Source organism: Lactuca sativa, chromosome 8, assembly GCF_002870075.4.
Source record: "Lactuca sativa cultivar Salinas chromosome 8, Lsat_Salinas_v11, whole genome shotgun sequence".
Lineage (NCBI taxonomy): Eukaryota > Viridiplantae > Streptophyta > Magnoliopsida > Asterales > Asteraceae > Lactuca > Lactuca sativa.
The window spans coordinates 285,929,670-285,943,700 of record NC_056630.2 but is presented as its reverse complement, the minus strand read 5'-3'; the positions used below and the strand labels follow the sequence as shown (position 1 = coordinate 285,943,700).

General features: G+C 35.5%; 1 protein-coding gene across 3 annotated transcripts; it reads right to left on the bottom strand.

Moving 5' to 3' along the window:
- Positions 1–7,985: 7,985 nt before the first annotated feature.
- On the bottom strand, positions 7,986–12,846 carry LOC111889927 (putative glucose-6-phosphate 1-epimerase). Of its 3 annotated transcripts, none has more exons than XM_052766161.1 (10): positions 12,174–12,842; positions 11,872–12,024; positions 11,692–11,766; positions 11,562–11,609; positions 11,300–11,457; positions 10,599–10,730; positions 10,083–10,185; positions 9,894–9,993; positions 8,294–8,540; positions 7,986–8,209 (listed from the first exon to the last, which is right to left on the bottom strand). In XM_052766161.1, exons 1-9 carry the CDS (start codon positions 12,273–12,275, stop codon positions 8,317–8,319), a joined length of 1,095 nt encoding a protein of 364 aa, XP_052622121.1. In that variant the 5' UTR covers positions 12,276–12,842; the 3' UTR covers positions 7,986–8,209; positions 8,294–8,316. The 3 variants fall into 3 exon arrangements, with proteins under 3 accessions (XP_052622121.1, XP_052622123.1, XP_023741839.1); XM_052766163.1 differs by having other exon boundaries at positions 12,197–12,840; XM_023886071.3 differs by lacking the exon at positions 10,599–10,730 and having other exon boundaries at positions 12,174–12,846.
- Positions 12,847–14,031: the final 1,185 nt, after the last annotated feature.

Below are 14,031 nucleotides of genomic sequence, written 5' to 3'. Positions count from 1 at the left end.
TCCCAAAATTGGGGGATTCAGAGAGATAGTCATGCATGAAGCCCACAAGACGCAGTATTCTATTCATCCGGGGTCAGATAAGATGTATTTGGATATCAAGCAACAATATTGGTGGCCTAATATGAAGGCAGAGATAGCCACTTTTGTGGGCAAGTGTCTTACTTGCGCCACGGTGAAAGTAGAATACAAAAAGCCCTCGGGACTACTGCAACAACCAGTGATACCCGATTGGAAATGGGAAAGGATTACTATGTACTTCGTGACCAAATTGCTAAAGACAGTAGACGGATTGGATGCTATCTGGGTAATCGTCGATAGATTAACAAAATTCGCTCATTTCCTGCCAATAAAAGAATCCTGGAGGTTGTGAGACTCCACGGAGTGACAATATCTATTATCTCGGATCGAGATAGCAGATTCACTTCCAGATTCTGGTAATCTCTTTAGAAGGCAATGGGAACTCAGCTAGACATGAGCACTGCCTACCACCCATAAACGGATGGTTAGAGTGAACGCAATATCCAGACACGTGAGGATATGCTCCGAGCTTGCGTGATTGACTTCGGCAAGTCATGGGATACCCACTTGCCTCTGATCGATTTCTCCTATAACAACAGTTATCACACGAGCATCAAGGTAGCTCCCTTCGAGGCACTCTATGGTCGAAAATGCAGATCGACCCTATGTTGGGCCAAGGTGGGTGACACTCAACTAACAAAAGGGAAATCGCCAGCCAGTGCTCTTATAGGACCCGAAATCATTCGTGAGACAACTGAAAATATAGTCCAAATCAAAGCTCGATTTCAAGCATCGCGAGACCGACATAAGAGCTATGCTGACAAGCGGCGAAAGCCATTGGAATTTCAAGTCGGGGATCGTGTGTTGTTAAAAGTTTCTCCTTGGAAGGGAATGATTCGCTTAGGGAAACGAGGAAAATTGAACCCGCGATACATTGGACCGTTCGAGATTCTTGTCCGAATTGGTCCAGTGGCTTACAAGGTGCAGCTACCCGCTGAGCTCAGCAACGTACACCTAGTGTTCCATGTCTCAAATCTGAAAAAGTGTCTATAAGATGAAACCCTTGTCATTCATTTGGAAGAGATTGAAACAAACGAGAATTTCCTGTTCGTCGAAGAACCAGTCGAGATTATGGATAAGGAGGTGAAGCGTACAAAGAAAAGTCGCATACCGATTGTGAAGGTTCGATGGAGCGCAAAACGTGGACTGGAATTCATGTGGGAACGTGAAGACCAGATGAAGAAAAAGTACCCTCACTTATTCTTTCCTTCACAAACCTAGTTTCAAAAGAATTTCGGGACGAAATTCCCTCTAACGGGGGGATGGTGTCACAACTAGCATTTTAGCTAGGTAATTCTATTCCTGTGTAACCATTCAACCATTCTAAAACATATACTCTAAGTATATATCACTTAGTTCTCATTTAAATTCACCTTTCATGTTCAACAAAGAACTTGAAAACCCTAGGAATCCCTGTTTAAGTCTATTTTGGGCTTAGGACCCTTAAATGGGCTCTAATTGGACCCACTTCAATAAATCTATAACATTTTGGACCATTTGGGCCTAGAATGATTCATTCTAACCCTAATTGGCCTTATTGAGCCATAACCACTCCAATAAACCCTAATGGACCTAAAACCCATCCCTTTATCTTATGTTGAGTCGTAAGTGCTTCTAAGGGCCCAATGGGCCGAAAATTTTATGATTAGGTTCAAAAAGTCCTAACTAAAGTCTAATGGGCTTAAACTATTCCATTCCTATCTTCTTGGCCCAAACTCTCGGCCCAACACCATTTAACAAAAAAAATTAAATGGGTGGGGGTGGGGGGGTTGACTTTGGAGGTGCCACCTCCATATTATTCACCATGTAACAAGGCATGGTTTCTCATATTTCCATGCAACTCATCCCTTCTATATCTTTTTCTTCCCATTGGCCGAAGATACACACACACACACACACACTCCATTTGCAAATTTCTCTCAAACATTCACAAGAACACTCCTTCCTTTCCTCTCTAATTTTTGAGATCTTGAGCATCTTCAAGAAGGTTTTCACCACCAAAAATCATCATTCGTGGTAATTCTTTACATATCCAAGTTATATAACTTCTTTCTCATGTTAGATCACCCCTTCTAAACAAGCTTTTGGTGATCATACTCCTAGAAAACTTCTTAAGCTTGAAATCTACATCAAGGTGTTGCTAGGACAAAAAATCTCTTCATCTATTCTTCAAAAATCGAAAGATCAAAGAAAAGGAGAGTTCATACCCCCTTGTTTTAGGGTTTTACATGATTTTTTCGGGAGAATGCAAGTAAAATGTGTAGATCTATGTGTTATATGAATGTCTTGTGTGATTTCTTAGTTTATTTTGTAAAAATATGTTAGCTCTTAGCAAATCACAACTTCTTAAGTAACATTGAGTTAAGATCCATGAACTAAAACACCTTATACATCATATTATCAAGTTAAAAGTGGCATATGTATAAGACATAAAAATTTAAGGCAAAAACTTGTTAAGGGTCAAAATTGTCAAGAAAACAAAAGATAAGGGTAAAAAGCGACATTTATGTTTTTAAAAGGATCAAACAGGTTCTACTTGTATAAAAATGGATTTTTATGATAAACGTGCCTTCCAAAGGGGCAAAAATGTAAATTTTAGCTTAATGGGCCAAACATTTGGGCCTCCCGGTTTTGGGCCCAAAAATTGCGAAAAGGGAAAGTTTTGGGACTAAAAATTTTATTTGAGCAAAATTTGAGTCATAAATGTAAATAAACCAAATTTAGGGGTGAAAATAACATTTATTTCCAAATTAGACCAAAAATATAACTTTTATTAAAATTGGGCCAAAAGTGTAATTTTTTACAACAAGGGGTTGAAAATGCACTTTTCAGCAAAACTGGGCCTTAAAAGTCAGAATATATATTTTTGGACTAAAACCGTGAATTTCTAGACATTAGAGACAAAATAACAAATTTTTACAAATTATGGACTAAAGTGTCATTTTTACAAAACTTTGGGCCTTAATTGAAAATTTGAGGCTTTTGACAAAAAATGTTGTCTTACAAAAAGGGAGACTTTTTATAATAAATTTGGTAAACCACGAGCTAAAATAAACAACGAAACAATAACGAACGGAAGAAATACATCAATAATAGTTCTATTGGGCCTAATAGGGCTGACAAAAATGTACCACGGAGAACCAACCAACATGTTACCAACCGAACTAATAAAATCGATAACCAACATGTTTGGTAGCCAATATGTTTGGCCGGTAATACCATGCCAATTAAGTAGTCTTGGTATGATAACGGTACAAAATTTTGAATACAACGGTTGTACCATACCAACCAATATATATATATATATATATATATATATATATATATATATATATATATATATATATATATATATATATATATATATATATATATATATATATATATATCAATCCTTAGATTTTCAAGTTTTAGTTAGGAGTAACAACTAAAAAGTAATAGTCAGAGTTACTAATATAATTCAATTGATATTGATTCTTTTTTGAACGAAACATTATAGTAAAAGAAATTGCGAACACAAGGTTAAGGAAGGTACATGACACTAAAAGGATTTACTAAAACAAGCGACGACCACAACTTCAACTCACGTTCATATTTAGAAAACTTTCTAACCATTCAGTGATGATTATAATGTGAAGTCTTATATAAATTATAGTCTTAAACTCTTAAGTATAGATATTATTTAAATATTTTGGTATATACCAATACCAATATGTACCAACCAAATTTGTTGGTAACCAACTAAGTTGGTACCAAGTATCATTGGTACGGTATTGGTAGCTAAAACTTTATGCCAATTATAATTGGTACGGTACACGATTTGGAGGAAAAAAAAACTTGGTACCGTACCAATTCCACCCCTAGGGCCTAATTTTCACATTACGTGGCCAATGGACATTAAGGTCCCATTCAAGTGTATATTGAGCCCAATATTTTTCCATGACTTGTTTATTGGTCCTTGCAACCCATTTACATGTTAATTTTGGGCCTGAGTTATGGGTCACATGTTTGTTGGGCCTTTGAGGTCCATTTATATGCCTATTGGGCCCAAATTATCTACTTACATGTTATTAGGCCTTTGTGATCCATTTATATGCTAATTGGGTTTGGACTGAAATTCACATGCTTAGTAGATCGTAACTATACCCTTACATAACTATTGAACTTCGTATACTTATATATGTACCTTTGGGTTTGATAACATACCACATACACGTAAACATTAAACATACTACGGAAGGTTAAGAATCAAGTGAGACGTGTCGGTTGGCACCTTGAGTGTACAATTGTTGCTTGTAGTTATAATCAGAGTCTCCTGGAGGGAGAACGAGAGTTTGTGTATAGATCTATACGGGGCGACCCCCATGCCTTAGCTGTTCACTACAGCTAGACGAGGCCAGTCTAGGGCGACAAAACCTTGAGCAAATACCGGCATGTAGAAAAATGCCAAGACAGGCAACCTAGTCATTATCATGTATGGTTATAATGGCTCATATTGAGATTCAATACCAAATTTAACATTTCGAAAATTAACCCTTCGATTGTGTCAATACAAAATAACTTATTAAACGATACAAGAACCTCGACATTATTATAAATCAAAAAATATCGGATTTTCTGGGGAAATATTCATATACAATTATCACTTCCTTACAATACAAGAAATCTAAACTACATCTGTATATGTTACAACTATGAAATTCACACATGCATTTATACTTGATTTTCACATCATTTTTCGACATTTTACAGAAAATATCAGATTTTCTGGGTTTTTACGAAAGATACAAAGACTTTTACTCAAACATACTTATAAACTCACCAACATTATATATGTTGACCGTTTTCAAAATAACTTGTATTCTCAGGTAATCGTTAAGCAGTAAGATTTTCAAGTATGTATGGATTTATTTTGTGTAACATCACTCATCGTACAATTAATATTTTGAATTTGTGTAATTTATAACAATGTACTTGATGTGAACTATGCTGGTTGTTATATGTAATGTTAGTGGTGAATGTGTTATGTTTCATGTATATTCATTGTGATGATAATTCAATTGTTAGTCACACGACCCCCCAGACGTTTCCGTCGTCTGGTTCGGGGGTTTGACAGGTTAGTATCTGAGCAATGTTTATAGTGAACTAGCATATCTAACCATACATGATATGCAACTATAAACACAATGGGACTAAATAACTCTGAACAAAATAAAAAAAATTCACACTTATGTGGGCATAATAACCTAACAATATTTAATAAAAGCTTCTGGAGGAAATTGAACACTATGATTAAACCTGGGCAGTTATGTAGTCATATTAGGGATAAATATAGCCTGATCAACTATATTTATTCGGAATATGACAAACATGTGTTCGGGAGTAGTCATAGCGGGAGATGAATCCAAAAGGCTACCTCACTCTCCAATAACTCTAGGAACCCAAAATCTAAATAATTAAAATATACTATAGGGATAATCAAAACATGACCTATTCATAAGCCCTCATGCAGTCACCATGGACGACGCTCAGCAAGGAGTCCATTTTTATCAATCCCTAGTGGCCCATGGGATGCTTGAGGCGAATCCCGAGGAAGAACAAGGGGGATCCCGTGGCATTGGGCCCAAAGAGTACACTGAGACAAACTATGAGTTTGATAGGACTGACAAAGACATGGAGAAGGATGGGGACACAAATGAAGCCCCCGTCGAACCACCTACCGATGAGGCACACCAAGACCACCATGCTCCACCAGGGAACCCCGTTGTTGAGGATCGCTCTTTGGAAGCAGAGGTTGCCACACTTCGACAACAACTATTTGCTATGGAGGCACAAGCAATGCGAGTAGAGCAGGAAAGGGATGAGGTCATCGAAGAGATAACCGAGATGGCTCAGTACATCATTTTGGGATATGATTTCGCTACAACCATTAGGCACTTCTCAGTACGAGTAGGATCAGTAGTATTTATTACTAGTATTAGGTTTCCCTTATGTGTACTATGCTATGTACTATCGACTCTATGTTAATGCATGAAATTACTTAAATACACACGCTATACGCCTAGCCCAAACTCGCAAAAAAAAAAAAAAATAGGCACTCAACATCTTTCCATTCCATGACAGAAAAATGCCTCAAAGACCCAACCGTGGAAACAATGCAACACTGACCCCACCTGAGATAAAATCGGTTGCATTCCAAGCAGCAGTGTCCGCTGCGGTCACTGCAGTACTTGTGCAGATTCGCAATGGAAACAACGGAGAAGGCAACGGACAAGGAACCGGAAGCACAAATCAAGGGACAAACCACGGAGCCGCACGACCATGCACCTATAAGGACTTCACCAACGCCAAACCTCAAACCTTTAATGGGACAGGAGGCGTAATAGCCGTGAAGCGATGGATCGAGAAAGTAGAATCCGTTTTTGAAATCTGTGGGTGTCCGGATGAGTGTAAGGTCAAGTTCGCAGCCTGCACGTTCATTGATCAAGCCCTATCCTGGTGGAATGGCCACGTAGAGGCCATGACACTCCCGGTGGCGAACGCAATGCCGTGGGAAGAGCTGAAAAAGATGATGTTGGCAGAATACTGTCCTAGAGGTGAGATTCAGAAGATGGAACAAGAGTTGTTGAACCTCACGGTTCAAAACTCCAATATCGACGCATACATGTCCAGGTTTAGTGAGCTATCTCTTCTGTGTCCCGAAATGATCACCTCAGAAGGGAAAAAGATTGAGAGGTTTATCTGGGGATTGACTGCACCTATCCAAGGGAATGTGATTGCGGCAAACCCTGAGACGTTTGATAGCGCCAAGAGACTGGCCAAGAAACTGTATGATCATGGCAATAAGAAGGGTGCCAAAACAGTGGAAGCGGAGGTTAAGAAGGAAGAAGAGAGCAAGAAGGGGAGAAACAACAAGAGAAAATGAAAATAGAACTCGGAATCGTCTAAGAAGAAACAAATTGTGACTGTCCATGCTGCGACTCAAGCCACCACCACACCACATGCTCCAGCCTCATCCACGCCAAATACTCCAAAGCAGTATTCAGGAAATCTTCCCAAGTGTAACAAATGCAACTTCCACCATCACGAGGAGTGCAGAGAGATGAATTGCACAAGGTGCAACCGGAAGGGCCATACAGCAAAGTATTGTCGGGTCAGCTTCAACAGAACCAAATGACAAACAACAACAACGACAACAACAATAACAACACCAATGTTGGAGCCAGTTATACCTGTTACGGATGTGGGAAAACCGGGCATTTCAGGCGAAATTTCCCCAACGCAAACAATCAAGGGACAGGTGCAGCAGGGAGAGTGCTGACAATGGGTCAGGGTGAAGCAGTGCGGGACCCAGCCGTTGTCACCGGTACGTTCCTACTTAACAACTCGTATTCATGCATCTTATTTGATAGTGGGGCGGAACGAAGTTTCGTTAGTAATAAATTCAAATATTTGCTAAATCAACAACCCCAGAAGTTCAACGAACCCTTTATGGTGGAAATGGCTAATGGAAAAACGGAAACAACAAAAAATATCTATATAGGATGTACGTTAACACTAAATAACCACTCTTTCCAAATAAACTTAATGCCAGTAAATATTAGGAATTTTTTGATAAGTAATTAAGGATTATATAACATTTACATGATTATATAACCAAAGTAAGTTTGAAGAACAAATAGTATCTGCTTTGTTGACAAAAAAAAAAAAGTTTTTTCATCAAGCTAATTCCAAATGATAATCGCTAATATTATTAAAACTAAATTGCTAATTTCTTTTTGATATTGTTTGCATCAAGCTAATTCCATGTGAATATTATTAATTTCGAAGATGGTTTGTTATTTTCAATTATCTAAAAAAAACGGTTTGTTCTTTCTTTAAAATAAAATCTTTCAATCATATGGTCATTTTTATGAATACCCCATTTATTTATGAATAAAGAGATATTTTCTAAAACCCAAGAAGCTATTCGAGAGCAGCTGAAGGTTTTAGCATCAGTGCAATCGACATGAACAACCAAATTATTTGTAAATTCCTAATACAAATATAAATAACAAATTTATACAAAACCATAAACCTACAAATCTACTTCTTCATGGTTGAAACTCTGAGAATTAATTGCATAAACACCCTGAAAACATAAAAAACAAAAAGTTGACATTTTGACTTTCAAACAAAAAGATAAAAACATCAATAACAAGAACAAGAACAATACCTGATGTATCATGTATTGTATGCTTACACTTTAGCATAAAATGCCACCATTTTAGGGTCCAATTGGCCACTACAATAGCTTGAAGAGATAATCGAAAGCTCTTGATAACCTTTCCATTCTTCCAATGGTTTTAAAATGATTGGTTTCTCAAGAACACCCGAATCCACTGACAACATGTTTTGGTAATCCTTATCTCCAAAACCAATTTCTGATGCCTTTGTTGCATTGTCCCATGGGGTCCACAAACCTACGGTTTTTCATAAATTTATACAAGTTAAAGAACACGAAAATCTACATTTTAACATGAATCTTGAAGTTAAAAGAAGACAAAAAAAAATATGCATTTCGGACATAATTCTTGGGGAAATTGTCAGAAAAGTCCCAATATTTTCAAGAAAGTTACACTTTAGTCCAAAGATTTTTTTTTTTTTGAACAAAAAAGTCCCGATTATTTCATTTTGGCTCAAGTTTACAAAAAAGTCTTTTTTTTCCTTTTAACAAGAAATGACATATTATCGTGTTTTTACAAATAATTGGGACTTTCATGTTCGAAAAAAAAATCTTGGGACTAAAGTGTAACTTTCCTGAAAATATTGTGACTTTTCTGACAATTTCCCTAATTCTTGATTGGTGTTCGTTTGGATGGATCGGTTCAATCCGATCCAATTAAGTAAATCCAAATTTATTTCGGTTTTCAAAATATGGATCCGAATAGTCCAAACTAAATTCAAATCTGATCCGATCCGATCCAATTACAATTCGGTTGAATCGGTTTTTATAATTCGGTTTTCAAAAACCAGAACATTTTAAAATGACATAGAATTATAATATTATCTAATTTTACAGAAGATGCAAAAACAAATTATTTACTTGTGATTTAACATTTATAAACAACCACTAAGAAGCTATATTATAGTTTATTATATAATAGATTAAAAACTTTTAAGAGAAAGTATGTATTGATGTCTTTTATTAGGTAAAACTTTCTGAACTTATTTGGAAAAAAATTATAAAATTAATAAATAATTATAGATTGATTGAAAATAAATACATAACAAATTGTTATTCGGTTTTTTTAGACTATTTGGTTTTTATTTTATAAACCAAAACTAATCCGAAATCCAAAATAATAATTTGATTTTGTTGAAAACCAATCCAAAAATCCGAACCAAATTGTCCAATTGGACAATTCGGTTTTATCCAAATAGTGAACAGCCCTATTCTTAAAGATAGATTCTACATTCAAGATAGAAGAGGACATAACAGGTTGTACTGTGTTTTTTGTTTGGTGGGCATTAGGAACTAGGACCAGGACTGAAACTGATGTCAGTGAGACAAAATTGTAACTTTTTTTCCACCCAAAAAGACATGAATGCCCTCCTCATAATCTAGACTTTTAGCATGCATCAAGACATCAAATATAAAAAAAAGTATTCGATTTGACACATGAGTCTTTTAAATATGCACTTTTAAGCTAATTGAATATGAATGTTAGCTATGATAATAGAATATAAATATGCACTTTGATATCACTCTTGAATACAAACAACTAAAGAACATAATGAAAAAAATATTAATATTTAAACATTTAAAAAAATACCAGCATCCGGGAGGCCTTCATTACGTATCACAATTGTCCTCTTCTTGTTATGATCTATGATTGCTATATTACCTGGTGTTTTTGTATAAACCCTATCCACCTATCAAAGAATACATATCATATTCATTAAAAAAATTAATAATCATTACAATTATATAAAAATATGTATGCATTTAGAATGTGAGTGACCTCTCCATCAAAAGTGATAGCATCGGGTTGCTCTGTGAATCTTTTTCCCTGCTGCAGATTATCATGAAAATCAAGTGTTTCTAATCCTTCAACTCTCACTTCACTGAAAACGAAACCCCATGTCAGACTTTGAATGAAAACAATTAAAGATTAAATGCATGAAATAGCAACAAATTTTCATTGATTTGTTTATTATAGTATCTTACTTTAGATTTTTCTTATTACAACATTGCACTTGAATTACAAAGCAATTTTCATTGCTATAAAAACAGGGTAAATTTTTCAAAGTATAATGTCTTAATGAAGAAACTATTGAACATACAATGCTATGTTGGGTAAAATTTTCAATGTACAATGCCTTATAAAGATAAAACCAAATATATATACAATGTTGTAATAGAAAGAAATGGAAGTAGATTTCTATGATACACAACAAGATAAAAGTAAGTTGCTATTTCTTGCATTTAGCCCAATTGTTAAGGCTTGAAACTTTGAAATAAATAAAAAAAGAAAAACCTCATATCTGATACTGATAAGTAATTTTGAAGAGCAAATGTGAACGAAAGGGATGCGTTGTCGGTATTCTTAATGTATGAAATTATCGTCATTTTGTCTGGACCCAAAGAAACTCGAAGGCGCAACTCAAAGCTGTATAAATATTAGTTGGTAAGAATGTGTGTCCTTTACACAATAGACAAAACATGTTGTACTGTGTTTGACATGCACTACACGTAGACAACTATTGATGTCAATATGACAAAAGTGCAACTTTTTGTCCCACCCAGAAAGTGGTTCATGGATTTGCTCTCGATCTCTTGTATGTGCAAAAGACGTAAATACCCTCCTCATTCTCATCATCAAAAATCGCTCTAGAAAGCTTGTCTAGTCTGTTCCAGTCCGGTCATGTGTAATAAACGCAGCCGAAGGCTGCGTTTGTTACACGGGACATGACTAAAATGTCCTCGACAAACTTTCTAGAGCTATTTTTGATGATAAGGATGAGGAGGGTATTTACGTCTTTTGCACATACAAGAGATCGAGAGCAAATCCATGAACCACTTTCTGGGTGGGACAAAAAGTTGCACTTTTGTCATATTGACATCAATAGTTGTCTACGTGTAGTGCATGTCAAACACAGTACAAGTACAACCTATTCTGTCTAGTTAGCAATAAATAAAACCAAATTTTCGTTTAAAAAATATGGGTAATTATATTACCTACGTGGCCATGTATTGGAATCATTTGCTGTAGTTTTTAAGGTTAGATCTACTGAAGATGGGTTTCCTGTAGGAGTCAAACGCAAGGGGATGTTATCGAATGACTTTGCGTTTTTCTTTGACCAACAAATCTCCTTCATCATCCCTGTATTGGCTACCTGAAAGGATAAAAGAAATATAATAATCACAAAACCCAAGAGTTTATATAACAAACAATTTTGTAAAAGAAAATATATATTTGAGATTGTTCTGCATGGCTTACCTGTGGAAAACAAAGCGAAATACCTCCTTTAGGAAATCTTCCACCAGTCTATGAAGAAGAAACAAGTAAGAAATTAGAGATTGATGTAATTTTAGTTGTTGATTATCTGATTCTCATTAAAACTGCTTACATTTTTGCTCATAAAAAGCAATTCTTCACCTTGACTGTTCTTCCATGAGACAACTTTCCCACCATAGAGAAGGACCTGCAATTAAGTAATTAAGCATCGAGTAACAAAATTATAATCTTTTTTACATTACAAGATATATGTGTGTGTGTGTGTGTTAAAGATAAAGAGGAAGGATGATACCTCAGCAGAAGAACCACCAGGTTCAAAAAGCAAAACTCTGGGCAAACTTTTGTAATCATTAAACACATAACCATTCGGCATTTGATTTAATGTAGCAAACAACCTCCACAATCTTATTCTCTTCACTAATGGATGCTCTTTTGTCCACTCCAGCTACATACAGACACAATCAAGAACATCAAAAACTCTCCACTTTCATTTTTTTTAAACAAAGTTACTACTTATAGTTCTAAATTTCAAAATTGACATGGAATATGTTGCGAATTTCGCTATATCCAAGAGACAGGTGAATAGAAACTTGCATAGAAATTAGAAAAGACGACACCTTTCCTTTTGATTTTCTTGATATTGATGGATTTTGATGGAGACCAAATTTGAGGTGGGGCTTTTGTAGTGACACCCATTTTGGGGTTTCATAAGAAAGATTGGATGAATGAAAGAAAGGGTAAGAGTTAACAGAACAAAGAAGGAAAGGTGATCCATGGTGGTTTCTTTTCAATGCGAATCTGTCTCCGTTTTCGTGGCTTTTTGGGATAGCGATTGGGAATATTTCATCCAATTGGTTTATTTGGTCGGTAGGAAACCTCTAATCTGTCTAAAGTTGCCGTCAAGTCATTTGTCGCCCTCCAATTAGGTCTTGAGAAAACGATACGAATTTGGTGAAATCACGAAATGTTCCTTCGAAAGAAAGAACCAAAATTGCCTTCTAATTTTGGTCCTCGTGTATTCTAAATCCTAAGAACGAAACAATCATGCTCGTGAGCTCATACGAGGGTAGAGTGAGGATAAGGCTGCTGGGTAGGACAGCACTCAGCAGGTCTTCTTTCACACGATCGTCGAATCATTTTCCTTGAGTGGGCAACGGCTTCGGCCGCTTTTATGACGTGTAAGGGTGGAACGCCGTTACCACAATGAAACACCGCCCCTGCACGTTGTTCGTTGTGCGTTATGTGTGGCTTTTCGTGTTCACAGTAACGACTAAGGAGTGGCAACGGATAAAATTGAAATGTTGGGTGGATTTCACCTTTTGAAAATGGTAACTTTCAATATAAATTTACATATAAATATTAAAATTATAGTTATAAAATTAATTAAAATTTAATAATAAAAACTCAAAATTATTAATCAATTATTTTAAATAAATTATTATTTAATAGATTTTTTTAGTTATATAAAATATAATCATCTATTTAAATAAATATGTAAAATTATATCGTTTTATAATTTGTATTAATTTTATTTTAATTTTTATTCTAATGTTATTAATTTAATGTAATTAGAGTGGAAAATTTAAAATTTGAAATTTGAAATGGAAAATCAATAGGTTGAGAAATGACATGCATTAATTAGAAGTGACATGCATTAATTAGAAGACGTAATAGGGTGACACATAACAAAAGAAAAATAAAATATGCATTAATTATAAGGTCTAATATGATAACACATGTCAAAAGGAAAAATAAAAACTATTCTTTTATTAGAATAGAGATATACAACGACTAATTTTTAATCATCGTTTTATTCTTTTTCTCTCTATTTCGTAAAAAATTTCAAATTTTCAAAAGAAAATGGATCCACCTGATTTGTTCGCCCCGTCCAACGATGATGACGATGACGATATCTTTGCGACTCTGATGTATAAGTATTGTACAAACGTGCTGCTACAATCAGATCCAGCTTCACTACTAACACGACTGTAACATCCCAAAAATAATGATAAATGTTTTCATTTTTAAAATCACCAAATCCATACACCAGGTGTCTTAAAATCATTCATAATACAATGTATCAAAATCATCATAGTAAAATAATCATCAATGCAAAATCGTGAGAGGAGGGGGTACGATCACGTTGGGCCCTCGAACTAAAAGTACTTGAAAATATTAAACTACAAAACCTTAAGCTCAAATCTTATTGAGTTTTCCCAAAATAATGCATACCATAAAAACATTGTCATGGGCTACCCCCATAGTCTTTCATACCCTTGTCATGGGTTGCTCCCATGGTCTTCCATTGCAGTGTTTTGGCTACCCCAAGGTCTTACACACAAGTGTCATGGGCTTCCCCATGGTCTTTCATATAAATGTCACAGGCTACCCCCAGGATCTTCCATACAAGTATCATAAAGACAACCAACATCCTACATAGCATAATCCAGTG

Bases quoted from the DNA above. Each gene is read 5' to 3' on its own strand.
- LOC111889927 (XM_052766161.1), bottom strand. From the start codon at position 12,275: ATGGGTGTCACTACAAAAGCCCCACCTCAAATTTGGTCTCCATCAAAA. The intron at 12,025-12,173 runs GCAAGTTTCTAT...GTCTGTATGTAG, and splicing joins TCGTCTTTTCTAATTTCTAT to CTGGAGTGGACAAAAGAGCA. The intron at 8,541-9,893 runs GTATTTTTTTAA...GAAAAACCGTAG, and splicing joins TGAAGGCCTCCCGGATGCTG to GTTTGTGGACCCCATGGGAC.